Source organism: Heloderma suspectum, chromosome 1 (assembly GCF_057233095.1).
Source record: "Heloderma suspectum isolate Gila_16-S chromosome 1, 16-S_ref, whole genome shotgun sequence".
Taxonomy (NCBI): Eukaryota; Metazoa; Chordata; class Lepidosauria; order Squamata; family Helodermatidae; genus Heloderma; species Heloderma suspectum.
This window is the reverse complement of record NC_139458.1, coordinates 191,493,886-191,515,209: the sequence shown is the minus strand read 5'-3', so window position 1 is coordinate 191,515,209 and position 21,324 is coordinate 191,493,886. Positions and strand designations below refer to the sequence as shown.

Genomic DNA, 21,324 nt, shown 5'->3' with positions numbered 1-21,324 from the left:
ACGGGAGTTGCTTTTATTCTCTTGTCTAGCCTGGAAGTTGGTGTACCCATGCACTGGACTGCTTGGCAAAGACACTGACCAGGTTATTAAGGAATTTAAAGGAAGCCCTGAAAAAGGGGCCTATTCTTCTCCATATATCAAAGCCATAAGCCGGTCTTCTCCTCTGGGCAGGACATTAAAGAGACACAGACACAGGCATAGGGGCGGCGCCACCTCTAAGGAATATAGGCTTAACAGTGTCTTGCAGCCAGATCTATGTTGCAGCATGAAGGCGCAAAGATACTGGTTTGTTACAGGAAACAAAAAAAGTCTTTGCATGGCACCAGAAACATGACAATGTGGGTGCCAGGCAAGCTTCCTTAGGGAGAACATTCCAAAGGTGGACGAAGGACTTTTGCAGATAACCTTAAGTCATGGGTACATACATACAGGAAGAGGAGTTCCACCAGGTACCGTGGTCCCAAACCATGTAGAACTTAATAAGCAAAACCGAGCACTTTAAACTGGCCTGGAAACAATATGGAAGCTGGTGAAAGAAAGAAAGGACTGGTGTACTATAGCCATTACATTCTACATTCTAGGTCTACCTCTGTGTCAATTCTGCAGAGGACTACATTCTAGGTCTACCTCTGTGTCAATTCTGCAAAGAAAAGTGCACCTGAGATAGGATTTTGTCAAACCACTGTAAGGAGGCAGGGGGAAGTAGCATGTCTTACATTTTTCACATTCCTCTATTGCCAAGGTAGCTTCGGATGCCTTTGAAAACTTTATGTATGCAAAATCTTTATCTTCACTAAGGACCTCGCTCCTTTGGATGATGCATGAATCTATGTCTCCGTAGAACTACACATTTTTTTTTTGAAGATCAGATGAGATCCTATTGGAAAAGTTTAAAATTAGATACAAAAAAGGAATTTAATTCACTTAATATTCTTTGAGTGGAAATTAGATAAATTAGATACAAAAGGGAATTTAATTCACTTAATATTCTTTGAGTGGGGTATAAAAATGCAGAAGAAGTTCTGACTGGTGATGAAGTCGTACCTTAAATGTATCCCTCAGCTTTTCCTCTGTAAAGGACTCTGGAACATTGACATGTATTCGAGCAAGCTGATGAAATCCAATTTGTTTAGAAGTTCTGCTTTGTGCGAGAAACACCTACATTGAAAACAATGGTGATATAGTGATCCAAAAAGGATGTTACCTCAATTTGAACAATATGGCTTGCATATTGTTCATGCACTGCTTGCCCCTTCTGCACAAATTATCTTCCTTCATCAGTCATGTGGGGCTGGTATATTTCTCCACAGAAATTTTTCCATTTCTAAAAATGCATCATTTCATAAAACTGATGAGCAACAAATACCAGTAAAAGTTGGCAGTTTCAATTCTGACTTTTTTCCAGATCCCAAGAAAACATCCACACATACATAATAAACAGATAGCTATATGCGAACCGAGAACTACCGGAAGTACAAGCTGGGTTTCGAAGAGGCAGAGGAACTAGAGATCAAATCGCCAACATTCGCTGCATCATGGAGAAAGAAAGAGAATTCCAGAAAAACGTCTATTTCTGCTTCATTGACTACGCTAAAGCCTTTGATGGTGTGGATCACAACAAACTGTGGCAAATTCTTAAAGTGATGGGAGTACCAGACCACCTTACCTGTCTCCTGAGAAACCTGTACGAGGGTCAAGAAGCAACAGTAAGAACCAGACATGGAACAACCGATTGGTTCAAAATTGGGAAAGGAGTACGACAAGGCTGCATATTGTCACCCTGCTTATTTAACTTATATGCAGAGTACATCATGAGAAATGCTGGGTTGGATGAATCAGAGGTCGGAATTAAGATTGCCGGGAGAATTATCAACAACCTCCGATATGCAGACGATACCACCCTAGTGGCAGAAAGCGAAGAGGATCTCAAGAGCCTCTTGTTGAGGGTGAAAGAGGAGAGTGCAAAAGCTGGTTTGAAACTCAACATTAAAAAAACTAAGATCATGGCATCTGGCCCTATCACTTCCTGGCATATAGAAGGGGAAGAAATGGAAGCAGTGACAGATTTTACTTTCTTGGGCTCCAAGATCACCGCAGACGGTGACTGTAGCCATGAAATTAAAAGACGCTTGCTCCTTGGGAGGAAAGCTATGGCAAACCTAGACAGCATAGTAAGAAGCAGAGACATCACCTTGCCGACAAAGGTCCGTCTAATCAAAGCTATGGTTTTCTCAGTAGTAATGTATGGCTGTGAGAGCTGGACTATAAGGAAGGCTGAGCGCCGAAGAATTGATGCTTTCGAACTGTGGTGCTGGAGAAGACTCTTACGAGTCCCCTGGACTGCAAGGAGGTCAAATCAGTCCATCCTAAAGGAAATCAACCCTGACTGCTCATTGGAAGGACAGATAATGAAGCTGAAGCTCCAATATTTTGGCCACCTAATGCGAAGAGAAAACTCCCTGGAAAAGACCCTGATGCTGGGAAAGACTGAAGGCAAAAGGAGAAGGGGACGGCAGAGGATGAGATGGCTAGATAGCATCACGGATGCAATGAATATGAACTTGAGCACGCTCCGGGAGAGAGCGCAGGACAGGAAGGCCTGGCGTGCTATGGTCCATGGGGTCACGAAGAGTCGGACACGACTGAACGACTGAACAACAACAACAACAACAAAATGAGGGAGCAATCCTATGGCCACTAGACACTGTCTAGATTGTTCGGTTTCTAGGAACCAAGGTTGCAGCCAGGGCTCCAACCTCGGTCCCGAGAAACCACACTTCCCCCTCCCCCCGTGCCATGTGCGATTCTCTACTTGCCAGCTACTTCTCCATGCTTGGAAACAGAGCGCAGAGATGGGGGAAATGGGGTGGTCCTGGGGCAGGGAGGAGACCATCAAGTTTTACACAGTTTCTATCAGGTGTCCAAGTCCCTTCCCTCCCCCTCTCCAAAGCCACACCTAGATGGGGGAAATCACCTGTCCAGAAAAAAATGCAAGGCAGCTGGAAAGTGGAGGAGAGGATCCCCCTCATGCTCCAGCCACCCTGCATACGTTAGTTGGCTGCCTCCGAACTTGGTGGCAACTGCCTATCCAACGCGATCAGAAAGAAACGCGATCAGGAGCAGACTTGCGCCGCATCGTCCACACTTCCTGGATTTTGCCGAAGGGGGCAAAGAGCCCCCAGAGCTCCTGCTTCGATATCGGCTTATGCATCCGCAGGAAGAGACGGCTGTAGGGGGGCTCGTCGAAATTATCCGCGAGGAAGCGGATCCCGCCCCTTCCATCGCTGCCTCCTCTCATGTCGGGCTTGCCAACCACCGCCGCCATTTTACAAGGGGTCCAGAAACTCGGCCTCAGCCGGTCCGGCCCACAGAGGTTTACCTTAGTTACTCTTCCGCCTGTTTCCGCTTTCCGTTTGAAAGCCGCGGCGTACCGGACAGCCACAGAATAGAATAGCCGCTCTGCCCCTCGGCACTCTCCTCTCTATGGTGCACGCTCCTATTTTTAAGCCGCGGTTCAACTAGAAACCGGAAGTGTTCTTTATCGTTTCATTGCCTCTGCAGTCCCTTGGGGTGGGGCTGCCACGGCTGTGAGAGGGGAAACAAGACGGGTGCGTGACCACAGCGCCCCCTTGTGATAGGAAGAACTGAGAGGCAATCTTTTCCCTTCAGAGTCACTCGCCAGTAGAAATAAACAAAAACTCTTGCGCTCTGCGAAGGGCCAATGGTCTCTCTCGCACAGTAATATATGCCAAAAGGGCAGGAGGACGGCACAGGATGGAGCTACTATTGGTTACGGTGTGAATCAATAGTTTTACTATTCAGGCGTTCTAAAGCTGTGCGCGAAGCAGGCTTCTCGCGTGGACAGAGACGCTCTGCGAGAGAAAGCCTTCTGGACGCTTTCCAGGCAGCTATGAACGTGTGCGCGCATGAACATAAGAGCCCTGCTGGATCAGACCAACGGTCCATCTAGTACGGCATTCTGTTCACACAACGGCCAACCAGCTGCCCACAGGAGCCTTCAAGGACATGAGGGCGACAGCAACCTCCCAGCCACGTTCCCCAACAACTGGTGTATGTAGGTTTCTTGCCTCTGATGCTGGAGGTAAAATATAGCCATCAGGACTAGTAACTGTTGATGGCCTTCTCTACCTCCTTTTAAAGCCATGCAGGTATGGCCTCGCCTGGAATACCAACCGGGGGGGGGGGGGAAGGTTGCCCACGCCTTTTAAGGGAACTGCCTCTGATGAGGAGAGATGCCTCCTTTTGCCAAATCAGATCAGTCGTGGAAGGGGCTGAAAGGATCCCTTTGAGATTACTACATGCACTCTCAACATAGTACAGGGCACATCTGTATTTGAAAGCACACTCAGTGACTAAATCTTATGCACACAGGGTGGTGAACAGTCTAATAGTCACACACATGCAAAAGAGCTTTGGAAAAATATGCCATGCCAAGGAGAACAAATAACTATAAAAACAAAGAAAAAACACCACCCTGAAAATATGAGGGAAGCCAACAGAGAAGGGGGGAGCGAGAGACAAGGGAAGCTAGCAGGGAACAACTTGAAAGATTGGGGAAGAGTTGTGTGCTTGTATGTCTGGAAAGATGGGGACGTGAGAGAGAGTGGGAGAAAGGGTTTAGGGCTGACCTAAAGAAAGCTAAGATTTTAGAGCAAGCCTGAAAAAGAGTGTGGCTTTTCATGTTAAGAGTTAACCCTTGTTGTTGTTCAGTCGTTAAGTCGTGTCCGACTCTTCGTGACCCCATGGACCATAGCAGACCAGGCCTTCCTGTCCTCCACTCTCTCCCGGAGTGTGCTCAAGTTCATATTCATTGCATCGGTGATGCTATCTAGAGAGTTAACCCTTACACTCCTTTTTAAAAAATAAGTGGAACAGCCATGGTGCACCTCAGCTAAGAAAGGTGCCTGAGGGCGCCACATGCCTTCCCCTGGTCTAATGATCAGATTCCAACCCTCGGATATCTTAAAACTCCCAGTTTATTTATTCACCTCACCTATATATATTGGAGTTATGGCAGCAATGATATTTAGAGCTCAAGGACTATAATATACCTAAACGTCATAAGCAAGCACAATTTCACATTACATACTTGGCTAATTTTTTGAATGCAGCAATTCACTGTAAGCTACTGCTGGAACCACAGGATATTTAAGGGCAAAGTAAAAAGACCTAATAGTATATAAAATGCTTACTCTGCATGGTTCGCCCCCATGGGGCTCACACACAAAACACTCCCATGATCAGTCTGTGGGGCAGAACCTGGTGTACTGCAGGAGCGTATGTCTTCAATTTATTGAAATATGTCCTCTGGTTGCACTGTTTTGTCAGCAGAAAGGGCCTATACCCAGGAGGTGAAGACTCGAGGAAGTGCTAAATTCTGGTAGAGTAACTTAACTCAGACAGCCCAAGTTCAGGCGTTAATGGCAGTTTTCGAATTTGAGGCATATGACACTCCCTTGGCAGTATACACCAATTCAGCCTGGGTAGCAAGAACCACCTTCATTTGGCTCCCAATTTGGCTGGAAAGAGACTTGAGACTGGCAGATGGGACACTGGTTCCCCATGCTGCAACATAGAAGTGCTTGGCAGAATTGCTGCAGGAATGGACTGGTGAAATTTGGACTGCCTACATTCCAAGAAATACACCCAAGCCATTTTCCGGAACAATGAAGCTGATACACTAGCAAAAGATACTGTCATAGCGAGCCTGTCAGCCTCAGTCCCAAAAGACCCCAAACCTGGAACCCCAATGCACACCTGTGTTCAGTCTCAACAGAAAGCAGTCCCTCTGTTAGATGTAGCAACCCTGCAGGAAGGGAGTAGAGAAGTCGAAGGGTTGGCTCAGGCAGGAAAAGACCCCAATGGGAAGCTGAAAATAGTGAAGGAGGATGGAGTTTGGTGGGCGGTAAATGTAGACAAGCAATGATATTGGTCAGTCCCAAATCATGTACAGAGGGACCTAATCCAGTTTGTACATGAGCACTTAATACTACCAAATATATTTTAATTTCATTAGAATTTTCCATATTAAAGGCATAATTTCAGCAAATACTGTATTTTATTTCTACAGCCTCAATTATAAAAAAAATTAACAAATATGGGTTTATCAACTCAAGACACAGAAAAAAAAACTTGTCACAATCCTCAGAGAATACACCAGTCCTGTTGGCGCTCTGTTTGCAAGAAAAGTACAAAATACAGAACTGTTTGAGAAGTATCAAAATACATGTATTAACAAGTAGTTTGAAAAATCATTTACAGTGAACTGCTCATATGCGCAACATGACTGACTGTGGCCACAGCGTGGTTTGTAGTGAATATAGCAAACTTTTTCCTCCATTCTTTGAGTGAATCTAGAACAGACTCTTCAGCTTCAGCTCATCTGTGAAGGCTTATCAGTTTAGGAAGCCTTCCTTTGAACCTCTGACAAATTTCACCAAGTGCTAGAACTCTGCCAACCGTGTGCATGGAAAAACCATGGGTAAAGAATGTTGTCTTCCTAAAGCAATAATGGGTTGCCGAAGAAAATGCACACGTGCCACATTTAAATTATAGGAGACCTGCATGAGCAGAGGTAGTGTCCAACATTGGAGTTTATACGCTACAGCCTATAAACTGTAGCATTGCAAGTAGATAAATAGGTACCGCTTTGGCGGGAAAGGTAACAGCGTTCCGTGCACCTCGGTGTTCAGTCATGCCGGCCACATGACCACAGAAGCAGCTTCGGACAGCGCTGGCTCTTCGGCTTAGAAATGGAGATGAGCACCACACCCTAGAGTCGGACACGATTGGTTGGGGACACCTTTACCTTTTTATAAACTGTAGCAGGGGGTTGCACTCCCTCTGAAGGAGGAGGTATGTAGCACGGGGGTGCTCATAGAACAGTAATTATCTCTGGAAGGCCAAGTAACTGCAGTGACAAGGAGCACCTTTCACTGGATTTGGCTGCTGCTCCAGCTATGGCCATTCCCAGAAAGGAATCGCTTAGCCACAGTGACCCATGCACTGGTCCAGATGCTACAGCTAGTGTGGAATACAATGACAAGATTCTTGTGTGACTCATCTAGCCGCTACAATCTAACACCACTGTTGAAAGAACTACGTTGGCTGCCAGTATGCTACTGTGGCAAGTTTAAGGTTTTGGTATTAACCTATTAAGGCCCTAAACAACTTAGGACTGGAATACCTAAGAGAACACCCTCCCCCGTACAGAGCTACCTGGATGCTATAAGCATCATCAGTCCTCCTGGTTGTGCCACATCCTCCAGATGTCCATCTGACAACAATCGGGAAGAGGGCCTTTTCTGTAGTGGCACCAACTGTGGAATACCCTCCCCACCAGAAATAAGTATGCACTCTGATGCCATTCAGATGCATATTGAAGACTTTTTTATTAGCTTCAGCTGTTGATATTAAATGCCTACCATTTTGATTTTGTTTGGTTTTTGATGCCCACTAGTTATGTTCTAGTACGGTTTTATATCGTTTATTTACATTTGTATATTATGGCCTTGACCTTATACACTGCCTGGATGCATTTTACATGACTGGCAGTATACAGTATTTGTAAATAAATAAATACAGCCTTTATCTTCTTTATTCCACCATGTTTTCTATACCGTAAGGATGACTACAATTATTCACTAACAGCAGTAATTTTTCATCAGCATCTGTTTCCCTTCTTCTAGATATATATATATCATTACAATGCTAAGCTATATATAATTTGATACTGGGGTCCAAATCAAATACATCCTTTATTAAGAAATTACTCTTGGTTCAGTAGACCTTACCTTAATACATCATCCAATACATCTTGAGGTAGGGGATGGGATTGAACATTACGAAGAGCCTTTCCCGCACAGAAGAATCAGGTGGAGCTTTCCTTTTGCTTGATGGAAACTCAGCTTCTGTTTGGAGTGGAGGGTTACTGGACTGTTGGGGAAGGAAGAATCAGAATTGACACGTTCGTTATAAACAGTGGAGTAATACACGTTCAACACTGCAGATTGCTGATTATCAATCTAATAACTGTTCCTGCTTTTCACGTAGGACAAGGTTTCTAGAAATCGCAAACATTTCCAGAATGGTTTTTCCCCTTGCATGCTGCTGGATTTAAAGCTATAACATGTTTCATCCCAAAGGGTCAACACAGGTAACACAAGTGAACAACTAAACCCTTCCATACTGCAGTACTGAATAAAATTTAGTCAACTGCATTGAAACATCCCCCAGCCTTTCCAGAGTTAAACCTGAGTCCCAAAGGACAGCCCAAACACAGTTCTTTCATTTCCAAATGTGAGACACCTTGAGGTTTGGAAATACAACCTGCCCTTCTGATGTTTTGGTTTTACTCATTCTCTCATTTTGCATGAAGAATGGTTAGCTATGGAATTGGCTTTGGCCTCTTAATAATTCTCAAGTTGACAGCTATTGGGACAGGCACAGGCAGTCCTTGATGTTGTTGTTCAGTCGTTAAGTTGTGTCCGACTCTTCGTGACCCCATGGACCATAGCACGCCAGGCCTTCCTGTCCTGCGCTCTCTCCTGGAGTGTGCTCAAGTTCATATTCATTGCATCGATGATGCTATCTAGCCATCTCATCCTCTGCCACCCCCTTCTCCTTTTGCCTTCAATCCTTCCCAGCATCAGGGTCTTTTCCAATGAGTTTTCTTTTCGCATTGGGTGGCCAAAATATTTGAGCTTCAGCTTCATTATCTGTCCTTCCAATGAGCACTCAGGGTTGATTTCCTTTAGGATGGACTGATTTGACCTCCTTGCAGTCCAGGGGACTCGTAAGAGTCTTCTCCAGCACCACAGTTCGAAGGCATCAATTCTTTGGCGCTCAGCCTTCCTTACACATACATTGCTACTGGGAAAACCACAGCATTGATTATACGAATCTTTGTCGGCAATGTGATGTCTATGCTTCTTACTATGCTGCCTAGGTTTGCCATAGCTTTCCTCCCAGGGAGCAAGCATCTTTTAATTTCATGGCTACAGTCACCGTCTGCGGTGATCTTGGAACCCAAGAAAATAAAATGTGTCACTGCTTCCATTTCTTCCCCTTCTATATGCCAGGAAGTGATGGGGCCAGATGCCATGATCTTAGTTTTTTTCATGTTGAGTTTCAAACCAGCTTTTGCACTCTCCATGCTCACCCTCAACAAGAGGCTCTTTAGATCCTCTTCGCTTTCTGCCATTAGGGTGGTATCGTCTGCGTATCTGAGGTTGTTGATAATTCTCCCAGCAATCTTAATTCCGACCTGTGATTCATCCAACCCAGCATTTCTCATGATGTACTCTGCATAAACATTAAATAAGCAGGGCAACAATATACAGCCTTGTCGTACTGCTTTCCCAATTTTGAACCAATCAGTTGTTCCATGTCCGGTTCTTACTGTTGCTTCTTGACCCTCGTACAGGTTTCTCAGGAGACAGGTAAGGTGGTCTGGTACTCCCATCTCTTTCAGAATCTGCCACAGTTTGTTGTGATCCACACCATCAAAGGCTTTAGCGTAGGCAGTGAAGCAGAAATAGACGTTTCTCTGGAATTCTCTTGCTTTCTCCATGATGCAGCGAATGTTGGCGATTTGATCTCTAGTTCCTCTGCCTCTTCGAAACCCAGCTTGTACTTCCGCTAGTTCTCGGTTCACACACTGCTGAAGCCTAGCTTGTAGGATTTTGAGCATAGCCTTGCTGGCCTGTGAAATGAGCGCAAGTGTACGGTAGTTTGAACACTCTTTGGCATTGCCCTTCTTTGGAACTGGAATGTAAACTGACCTTTTCCAGTCTTGTGGCCACTGTTGAGTGCTCCAAATTTGTTGGCATACTGAGTGCAGCACTTTAACAGCATCATCTTTTAAGATTTTAAATAGCTCAGCTGGAATACTGTCATCTCCGCTAGCTTTGTTGTTAATAATGCTTCCTAAGGCCCACTTGACTTCACTCTCTAGGATGTCTGGCTCAAGTTCAGTGACTGCACTATCATGGCTATCAGGGACATTAAGATCTTTCCTGTATAGTTCTTCTGTGTATTCTTTCCACCTCTTCTTAATCTCATCTGCTTCTGTTAGGTCCCTGCCTTCTTTGTCCTTTATCATGCCTGTCTTTGCACAAAACGTTCCCTTGAGATCTCCGATTTTCTTGAAGAGATCTCTAGTCTTTCTCATTCTATTGTTTTCCTCGATTTCTTTGCATTGTTCATTTAAGGAGGCCTTCTTGTCTCTCCTTGCTATTCTCTGGAACTCTGCAATCAGTTGGATATATCTTCCCCTTTCTCCCTTGCTTTTCGCTTCCCTTCTTTCGTGAGCTACTTGTAAAGCCTCATCAGACAGCCACTTGGCTTTCTTGCATTTCTTTTTCTTTGGGATGGATGGAGTTGCTGCCTCCTGAACAATGTTACGGACCTCCGCCCATAGTTCCTCAGGCACTCTATCTATCAGGTCTAATCCCTGAAATCTATTCCTCACCTCCACTGTATATTCGTAAGGGATATGATTTCGGTCATACCTGAAAGGTTTAGTGGTTTTCCCTACATTCTTCAATTTAAGCCGAAATTTTGCAATAAGAAGCTCATGATCAGAGCCACAGTCAGCTCCAGGTCTTGTTTTTACTGACTGTATAGAGCTTCTCCATCTTTGGCTGCAAAGGACATAATCAATCTGATTTCAACACTGACCATCTGGTGACGTCCATGTGTAGAGTTGCCTCTTGTGCTGTTGGAAAAGAGTGTTTGCTATGATCAGCGTGTTCTCTTGGCAAAACTCTATTAGCTTTTGTCCTGCTTCATTTTGTACACCAAGGCCATGCTTGCCTGTTATCCTGGTGATTTCTTGACTTCCTACTTTAGCATTCCAATCCCCTATGGTGAAGAGGACATATTTTTTTGGTGTTAGTTCTAGAAGGTGTTGTAGGTCTTCATAGAACTGATCAACCTCAGCTTCTTCGGCCTCAGTGGTTGGGGCATAGACTTGAATTAGTGATGTTGAATGGTTTGCCTTGGATTCGTACTGAGATCATTCTGTCGTTTTTGAGATTGCACCCCAGTACTGCTTTTCCCACCATTTTGTTGACTATGAGTGCTACTTTCATTTCTTCTACGGGATTCTTGCCCACAGTAGTAGATATAATGGTCACCTGAATTAAATTCACCCATGCCTGTCCATTTTAGTTCACTGATTCCCAAGATGTCGATGTTCAATCTTGCCATCTCATGTTTGACCACCTCCAGCTTACCTTGATTCATTGATCTTACATTCCAGGTTCGTAAACAATATTGTTCTTTACAGCATCGGACTTTCTTTTCACCACCAGACACATCCACAGCTGAGTGTCCTTTCGGCTTTGGCCCAGCCGCTTCACTCTTTCTGGCGCTACTTGGAAATTCCCTCTGCTCTTCCCCACTAGTATATTGGACACCTTCCGACCTGAGGGGCTCATCTTCCAGCGTCATATCTTTTAGCCTTGTGATACATTCCATGGGGTTTTCATGGCAAGAATACTGGAGTGGGTTGCCATTTCCTTCTCCAGTGGACCACATTTTGTCAGAACTCTCTGCCATGACCTGTCCGTCTTGGGTGGCCCTGCACAGCATAGCTTATGGCTTCACTGAGTTACGCACGCCCCTTCCCCACAACAAGGCAGCAATCCGTGAAGGGGACAGTCCTTGATGCCCACGTATTAATATTCATTCTCTCCTTCCCACTAAGGGCTCATTCGCTAAGCAAGCAGTTCTCCAACTGCTGGGCATATTCCCCTTGGGGCGTGGAACACCTGTATGGGAGCGTAAAGCTCCAAGGAGGGAATTTTGAGCCACGTGAAACTTTCCTCCTCTCCCCTTGGCAAGTCATGGGGCTGGGGGCTGAAGACCTGTGTGGACGACTGCTCAACTACTTGCCCTATCAACTTACCTGAATCTGCAAAAGGGTAATGAAGTTTGTTGGTCTATGGTTTTAGAAAGGGTCAGACACATGTTGTTCTCTTCCCCTTTCTAATGCCAGTTCCAGATTAGCACCCCAGTTCACTTATTAAAAGGTGTTTATCCTACCTTTCCATCAGACAACCCTCCACCAGATGACCCTCAATCTAAGGCCTTTGCACGCAGAAGCAGCTTGCACACATGTGAATGGATGCAACAACCTCTGCATACTCAGTTTCGTAGCTGGGGTGGTGGTGTGTGTGCAGAAGGCACAGGAAGTTTAAGAGGGGAGGAGGCCAAACTCGAAAAGTTTGAAACCCATCGTATATTCAGGGCTCAGCCACTCTTGTAAGGAGCCCCTGAAAATAGGGTTCTACTACACAGTCTTACTTGTACACACAATCATTTATGGGTAAACTGATATTATGAATAGTCTTTATTACTTCAGCTTTGAGAAACGTATCCACAATATGGTAGCTTTTAAACAAGGGAGAATGAGTAAGTGTGCAAACCCCAGTATGTGTAAGAGCCAAGAGATAGCAGTCCTTTCTCCTCCAAAACATACAAAGCATGTAAAAAAAAAATTACCCTTCTTTCCTATGGGAAATAAATTCAACTGAAACAATCCATAGAAGAACCGAGCACACACAAACCACTTGCTTTAAAAGTACCATGATTGATGCACATATAAGATAAGAAAGTGAACATGTATTTCAAGAATTTAAAACTATTTTTAAAAACTGGAGTACTTACAGAAGACCCCAGAAGTCGAAGAGCTGAATTTTTATTCTATATCTTTGATGACAGTTGGGAAGTCAACAGCTGTGTTGCTATTTCTTTGGCAAGGCTGCAGGCAGATCAGGATCTTTTTAGAGCAAATGCAATATTTCTATATCCTAATGTTATTCGATTGTACTTAAAGAAGCCAAATATTCAAGGTTAATTATAGGCCTAATGCAGCCAAAGTTATGCACTTTTTAAGTCCCATCAATATCAACAGGACTATTAAGCACAAACAACTCTCCCCCCATCCAGAAATCAATGGGGCTTTAAAAGGCCAATGGTTGCATTGGCCCTTATCATTGTAGATATTTAAATAAAGATGAAATCTATGATTTTCAGCAAACAGTTATTAATCACCCATGTTTACATAACAGACTTTTTTTTGGGGGGGGGAAGTGTCAGGATGTGTCCACATTGTATTTCACTCATGTCTTCCAGATTTAAAGGAATTTAACAACAACAAAGGACTCCTAGAGAAATTTTGTATCTTATGAAGTGACAGGGAGACAGAAGACCTGAAGGATTTGTTCACCCTAATACCAAAGAAATTATACTGTAATTTAAGAATGTATGGCAAACTTATGTTTTCTTATGGACTTGGGATTGCATTAAATCCACACAACTGATAACAAAAGAATATGCAAACAAACAAATAACTTTAGGGAGCAATCCTATGAGGATAGGTGGTCGCCTCCAAAGTCAGAGGCGACTGCCTATCCAATGCAGGGTGGGCAGAACGTGGAGGGGATCTTCTCCTCTGGCCCCCCTGCATTCGTGGCTAGACAGCCAATTCTGGGCTGAGGGGGAGGCCGGATGACACATGGGAAGTGTCGTATCATCATTTCCGCACTCCCCGTTCCTGGGAATGCCCCCTTTTGCCCCGCTCCGCACTGCCCTTATGAGCCCGGGGCCGATCTGTGCCACCTACAAGGCGGTGGGGGCAGGGAGGCAGTTCTGGAAACCAAACAATCCTATGACCATCTAGCCACAGTCTAGCGGCCATAGGATTGAGCCCTTACAGTCTTTCATAAGAGACAAAACAGCTAAACTTGTCTTCAACAAGCACTGAAACTATTATCCTAGACTAGCCCTAACTTTGGGAAGTGGGGAAAAGAAACACAGACATCTTGATCTAACAATACTTATGGGCCCAATATGTTGCTCTGCCACATTTTTGCCAAGAAACACTTCCCCATTCATTTCAGTGGTGGCATACTGATCCACATGCATATTATGGTAACAGCAGCTCCCTTCTTTGAGGCATGGTATAATGTTGCTGTGAAAAATAGCTCTCTGTATGTAGCAAAACACATATGATCTCTGGAAGAATACACCACTTCGGGTTGGGGGTGCAGTTTTAAAGAGCTTAAAAAAATCAGCTTAAGAGATGGACTCACAAGAAACAAGAACCCATTGACCCAGTTTGCACAAAACAGATATGCTGTGACATAAACCATAAATTGGTGGTGAAAGGGAGAAAAATGGAAGGTTAACAAATGTAGAATAATTGTAGGTTAACTCTGGCTTGTTTAACCCCTAAACAACCTAGAGTGTCCAGGTTTGGACATCATGCTCACAATATACAAACGGGGTGATTGTAGGTTGCTTACTGAAAGCGGAAGTGAGAAGCACACAGGATGCAGCACACCTGCTCCCGTTTATGCCTAACAACTCATGGGGCTGTCACTATGTGCAAACTGGTTCTATGTTTTCAATGCTTCCTAAGATCATCAGGAATATTTTCCTAACACTTTTCAGATAAATTTAATACATTTGAGACGTGCTGGTGATGAGAATATGCAAAAACACATTTTCTTCTTTAGAGAGAGAACAAGCAGCAAAGATTACTATTTATGGAGATATTTCATTCCTTATGGTCGAATCATAAGAACCAAGAATTGACCCAAATCCCTTCTGGATGCATTTTTCTTCAAAACCCAAGTCCAATGGCAGCTCCATGTATCACACAGTAAGGAATTGATGGAAGTCCCATTTTCCTTTATAAATAATGTTTTCTTTCCTACCCAAATGGTCTGAACATAAAACCCACGTAATTTGTTGCATCTTAAGGGAAACATCAACTAAATTCCATTGCATTTATTAGTATTTGTAAAGTACCAGGCATGTTTAAATTTCCCTTGCCTTTTTTTTGCAGATTTTCTTGCTAGAAAGAAAGCATCCACTGACTTGACCATTCTCAAGTCAGTCAGCAAGACTACAGTTAGGGCACAATCCTATACATGTCTAGGCAGAAAAAAAGTCCTACAATTCCCAACATGCCCCAGCCAGCCAGGGGCATGCTGGGAATTGTAGGACTTTTTTTCTGCCTAGACATGCATAGGATTGCCCCCTTAATTTTTATATGATTTGGTACTTACTCAGTTCCATCCGTTCCATCTTCAATGAAAGTGATAAACAGCCGGTTCCCAAAAGGATATTCAAAACCATGTAGTTTCTTTTTGGCATATATAGCTGATGCTACATTACTGTACTGAATCACTGCATATGCTAAGAATGAACAACAGTATATTTGTAAGTATGGAAACAGTTAAGACCTACTAGAGAACAAAGCACCCACCACAAAATACTGGAGTACTGCCAATTATGAAGTTATGGTACAAAGAAGTTCCAGATGAGCCGACATACATTTAGTATACACAGCAAGTTACTTTCTACAGATTACTCAGTATCTGATATCAAAACCCTCTATTTTAAACTTAGAGACTGGGGCAGCCTTCCCCAACCTGGCCCTCTCCAGTTGTTTTGGACTACAATGTCAATTCCCGACCACTGGCCATGCTGGCTGGGGCTGATGGGAGTTGAAGTCCAAAACATCTGGAGGGCACCAGGTTAGGGAAGGCTGGTGCACGGCACAGCGTATACTGATGTTATGCTATTAGTACTAGGATTAGCAGCTTCTGATATGGACTCCACAACAAGCAAATTTCTACACTGATATCACTTCTATGTGGGAAGTTGTAGATGCCCCTTCACAAGGAAGGTATATAAGATGCACAGGTATCCACCACAGGGACTCTTACTGCATCTACACATACCAAAACTGACACTGTTCAATTGCAATATCAACACTAAAAGAAGTATTACCTGACTGAAAGGGCTGATAGTCCAGCTGCTAATTCAAAAAGAAGACACAGAAAGTGGGGAACACACAAGCAATGCTCCCAAATGGAGCTTCCCAAACTCAAAATAGGCTACCCCTTGATCACATATTTGAGGAGTCTTCACTTTGTTCAGAAATAAACTTAAGTTGCAATGGTATAAGAATATTCAACTTCATTAAGTAGTACAGCTGTCACAAAATGACAGAAGGGACCTCAAAGTCCACTAGTCCAGTCTCACGCTTAGAGACGGAATCCCACACATGTAACATCTCCCTACTGATTAATTCCCATCTCTTACTTTGCCAAGGCACTCACTCAAAATTCTCTCGTGTTTTCTTAAAAAGGGGAATTCAAGGCATCCAATCTTAAACAGAAAGATATTTTTCAACTTGCTGCATTACCACGATTACTGTGAAGATCCTGATGAGTTTCACAATATTCCAGTCCTGGGATGACATCAAAGAGGCTGAATAGTTGCTCTTGTACAAATGGGGACTGAGAAACCACTGATAACCGCCTGGAGACAAATTCTTGGCTTCTGGTATCAGTCCTTTCCAAGCCTGCAGGCTCTGGCAGTCATTCTATAGGAAATATAGCAATGCGACGATAGTGCAGGCTACAGAATGACTGGGCTGTACTGATTTATTCACAAACAGAACAGGGAATGAGAGTTGCATACCTGCGAGGATGGGCTACTGTGTACCTCGGATATCTGAATCGCCTTAAAGCCTCTTAATGTGGAGAAAACCAGGTCCCAAAGATTTCAGTGGAAATAATTTCACTTCAGGTGTATGTTTTAGAATTGCATGCTGCACAAAAATGTTTGCCTTAAGACTGTTCTACCTACCTGAAGTAAACGTGCTGCTTCCTTTTACTTCATGGCTGTTTGCTTCCTGGTTTGTACTACTCACATAGCATTCATTTTCATAGGATTCAGGTGGCTTAGACTGAGTCAAACTCTTGGAACCTGTCCTGTAACCTGAAGCCAACAGACAAATAGTCTTAAATTAAAACTTAATTACATACTGATTTGCATTCAGTTTGTCTACTGCACATCCCTCATATTTGATACTGCTTAGAACACGGGTCCCTAACTTTTTTGGACCCGTGAGCACATTCAGGAATTTGAGACCATGCTGTGGGCACCACCACAAAATGCCAAATCAGTGGATCAGCTTTGGCATCTACCTGTTGCATCTATGGATCTTAGGCTGCGTCTTATTCAGCAAAATCTTTTGTTTTGTGTCTATGGGATACCAAAACAACTTTTTAATAAGGGATTGTCTAATTCAGCTAATTGCTGGTGGTGCAATACAGCTATTGCTTCTTTTAAACATATGTTTTGGCAATGTCCAGTAGTTGCTTCTTTTTGGGAGGAGGTTGGAGCAGTCTTTAATATTCACTAATGTACACACACTTTTAAATTATTTACCTGCTTCATGGAAATTAGCAAATCATCAGAGTAAATGGATCCTCGATGCTTTTTTGACAGCTAAAAGACCTCCTATAGTGCAATGGATTGAGGACCTTACAACGCTTTCAATATTTGAACAGGTGACATATAGAAGCCACCTTCAAATGGATACTTATTTGAATATTTGGTCCACTTTAGTTGAATCCTATGTATAATTGCTAGAAAGCTGAATGCATTTCATACGTATTCATTCCTATGGATTTATAGAAATCCATGTATGTATTTTTTTTTAAATGGGAAAAAAATGAAAGAAAAAATTTAGTGGGTACCCACAGGCACTACATTGGGAACCTCATCTTAGAACATCTTAAAACGTGGGAAGCAAGTTCCATGGATTTTAATGGAAATTGCCCACATACGTGTACCAATATCACAGCCTACACAAAAATGTTTGCCTTAAAATTGCACTGCTTACCCAAAGTATTCAAGCTGCTCCCTTGTACATCATGGCTCTGCTTTGGACTGTTCACACATGATTCTTTTTCAGAGGGTTCAGGAGGGTCAGTTTTATCATCATCTTCATCAGCCCAAGCAGCTTTGAAACCTGAAGCCAACATATAATTCAAGATGTTAAAATGCATTTCATAATTCTGACTTGTACTCATTCTTGTGTACTATACAGCTTGATCTCTCTTTAGAACATCTTAAAATGAAGTGCTTAAGACTTATTTGCCACTTTTCAAACACATTTTGCCAAAGATGGCCTAATTTAGGGAGCTGACAAAAATTACAAGTCAATCTGAAAATCCACCATGGCAGATTGTGAAGTTAGTATTTGCAGCCCTAATCAGTTTAATCCGCAGGTTAATCAAGTAAATTCTTAATTGACTGAATCAGCTGTGACTAATTTTTAAAACCATAAGGAGGAAAATTTTAACTGGTAGAGCTAAGAGAAAAGGACATATCTGTATATATTTTAACCCATATTAGTTACCTTGTGCTATTGTAACAGGCATTGCAATTAATATGATCACATAGGTGCTAAGAAGTTGAACTTTAATATCTTTTAAAGTCTCCTTAAACAATGAAGGGTGCAATCCAGAAAAAAGACAGTTTATGCAGAAAAAAGTCTTGCAACTTCCACCATACCCCAGTCAGTCAGTAGGACTTTTTTCTGTCTAAACAGGTATAGGATTGCTCCCTAAAAACTTGTTAGCAGGCTTATATACTACAGTAACAAATTGTGGGAAAATAACATCTCTTACTTTTGTCACAGCATTCTATTGCCAGGGCAGCTTCAGATGCCTTTGTAAACTTTATGTATGCCAACCCTTTATTGTGTCTAAAGACCTTGCTCCGTTCGATAATGCAAAAAATAATCTCTCCATAGACCTATACAATTTTTAAAAATGAGGTAAGATTGTATTGCAATAGTTCAAAAGTAGATAGGAGAAATGGCATTTCATTCCTAAACTTCTGTGTGTCACAAAGTATTAATATAATGTACACTGTTTACAAGAATGTGTTGCCTTTCTTAGAAGCGTTATTCATTATAATCTCTGTGTGCTAACTGTACATGCAGAGTGATTAGTTCTGTATATGTTATCACCTAGTTTTAAATGCAGAATATGTTCTTAGATCGGGGGTAAGGGAGCTTCTCACAGGTGCACAGTGCGTTCTTGGAAAAAGAGAAAAGCTCCTTAACTCAGAAGACAGGCCTTCACAAGGACGCTCCTGAAGTTAGCTGTAAGCCTGTTCATGTCAGTGAATGCACTTCTCTAGTTAGGTGTAGGAACTGTCTGAAGCTCCAGTTTGAGTCAAGCTGCATAGATGTTTAAGATAAAGGTCCTGAGGTAACGTCAGACTGTTATAAATACTGAAATTTTAACATGGTTGAGCAGAGAAACCTTGGAAGAACAAGAAGCCTATCAAACATGATCCCCTAATTTCTGTCAACCATGTCTGCCAGACAAGTAAATATAAGATCCTAATGATAACTATTTTGTTGGCTGAAAGAAACAGAACTGTAATTTTATTAAGAAATATGCTAGCCACTATTTCTATTATATTTCTAATCATCGTAATTGTACTATATAGAGATGTGTCTTGCTTGTCTTAACAATGCATAGTTTTGTTATTCTCTAAAAGTCACAGACACACTTGTTCAAGTAAGAGAAACAAGCTAGTCAGACAGAGCAGGAATGATTCACCTACCTCAACTGGACTGGGAAATTAAAGTGCTATAGAGTACTGATTGATGTAATGCTACACTAGTACCTTAAACATATCCCAAAGGTTTTCTTCAGTGAAGGACTTTGGAATGTTGATTCGTATTCGAGTAGATGGATCCTTGTGAACATACTGTAAGCTTTAGGGATGGCAGAGAATTCCGCCACGGATCTCGGGGAGGCCGAATGCCAGTGCATTCAGCCCCCCGAAATCTGTGGCGGAACGCCCCTCCCCCATGGATCCCCCCAGGACGAGACTTATCTGGGACGGATCTTCTGGGCAGCGGCGAGTCTTCTGACTGGCTGCCGCCGCCACCGCTTGCAGGTTTTTCGTTGTTTTTTTACACCCACGTGATAGGCTACGTAAGTTTTTACATAGCCTAAAACGTCTGGGTTAAAAAAAAAAAAAAAGGCGTACGCAAATGGCAGCGGCTACGGCCACCGCCATTTGCGTTCCTTATTTTGGGCCATCTTAGTCTATGTAAATAATTATGTAGACTAAGACGGCGAAAATAAGGGGAACGCAAATAGTGTCCACTACGCTATTTAAGCTCCCCTTATTTTCGCCGTCTTAGTCTACGTAAATATTTATGTAGATTAAGACATCAAAAATAAGGAACACAAATGGCGGCTGCAGCTGCTACCATTTGCGTACGCGGTCCCCCCCCCTGAGCTCTCCGCGGCTGGAAATCCGGCTGCGGACGGCTCTGGCCTGGCTGGCTTCTCCACGGAGCCGCCGCAGAGCACAGCCGGCCAAGGAGGATTCTGGGGGGAGGGGAGGAACAGAGCGCATCCCCACCCCGTCCAGGATTCCGGGGGGAGGGATGGAGCGCCTCCCCCCCCCATCAGCATAATCCACGAACAGGTAAGTGATTTTCGTACATCCCTAGTAAGCTTCCAGGAGCTTTCTTTTCTGCCAAAAACACCTACATTGAAAACAGTGGTGATGAAGTGAGCCAAACAGTATCTTACCTCAACTTATACTCTATGGTGGGGTTCAGATGTCACATCAGCCAACTGAGAAACCATGATCTAGCAACTGGAAATATCAACTATCCCCATCGCCTGGACAAATTCCCTCCCCTAATCAGTAATGTGGGGCTGCTATATTTTTCCACAGAAAATTTTCCATTTTAAACATACATTGTTTCATTAAGGGCGCAATCCCATGGGAATAGGCGGCTGCCTCCAAACTTGGAGGCGACCGCCTATCCAATGCAGGGCAGGAGAAGCACAGAGGGGATTGTTCCTTCAGCACTTCTCCTGCTCCGCATTTGTAGCTACACAGCCGATTTTGGCTGTCTAGCCATGGGAAGGCGGAGCGGGGGAGGAGGCTGCCGGATGACACATTGGATGCATCGTACCAGCTTCTCTGCCTTCTCTGCCCCAGAACACCCTGTTTTGGCCGCTCTGCGTTCCTCTTCTGAGCGCGGAGTGCGGGGCTGTTCTGCGCTGCCTGCAAGGCAAAGCTAAAGGGGGAGGAAGGTTGGTTCCCAGAAAACCACATATCCTATGGCCATCTAGCCGGTGACTAGCAGCCACAGGATTGCTTCCTAAAGGTGCAATCCTATGCACATTTAGACAGAAAAACATTCCAGCTTCCCTCGAGGCAGCCATGCTGGCTGGAGCTTGCTGGGAACTGTCAGATTTTTTTCTGTCTAAATGTGCAAAAGACTGTGCCCTAAATTAACCAGTAACATAATAATTGGGCAGTTTCAAAACTGTAATTGTTTTTCAGATCCCAAGGAGCATGCAAAAGTATAAATTATAAATACATAGCCCATTAGGCATGGTAAAATTATGCTAACAATTTTCATTAACATTTTTTAATTATAAA

General features: G+C 43.4%; 1 protein-coding gene across 1 annotated transcript in view; it reads right to left on the bottom strand.

The window, feature by feature from the left end:
• Positions 1–21,324, bottom strand: part of RBM45 (RNA binding motif protein 45) — a 50,176-nt gene that overhangs the window by 26,201 nt on the left and 2,651 nt on the right. Inside the window, 3 exon segments of the mRNA XM_084805612.1 lie at positions 717–843; positions 1,045–1,158; positions 3,110–3,479. Coding sequence (XP_084661738.1) covers positions 717–843; positions 1,045–1,158; positions 3,110–3,479 — 611 coding nt within the window.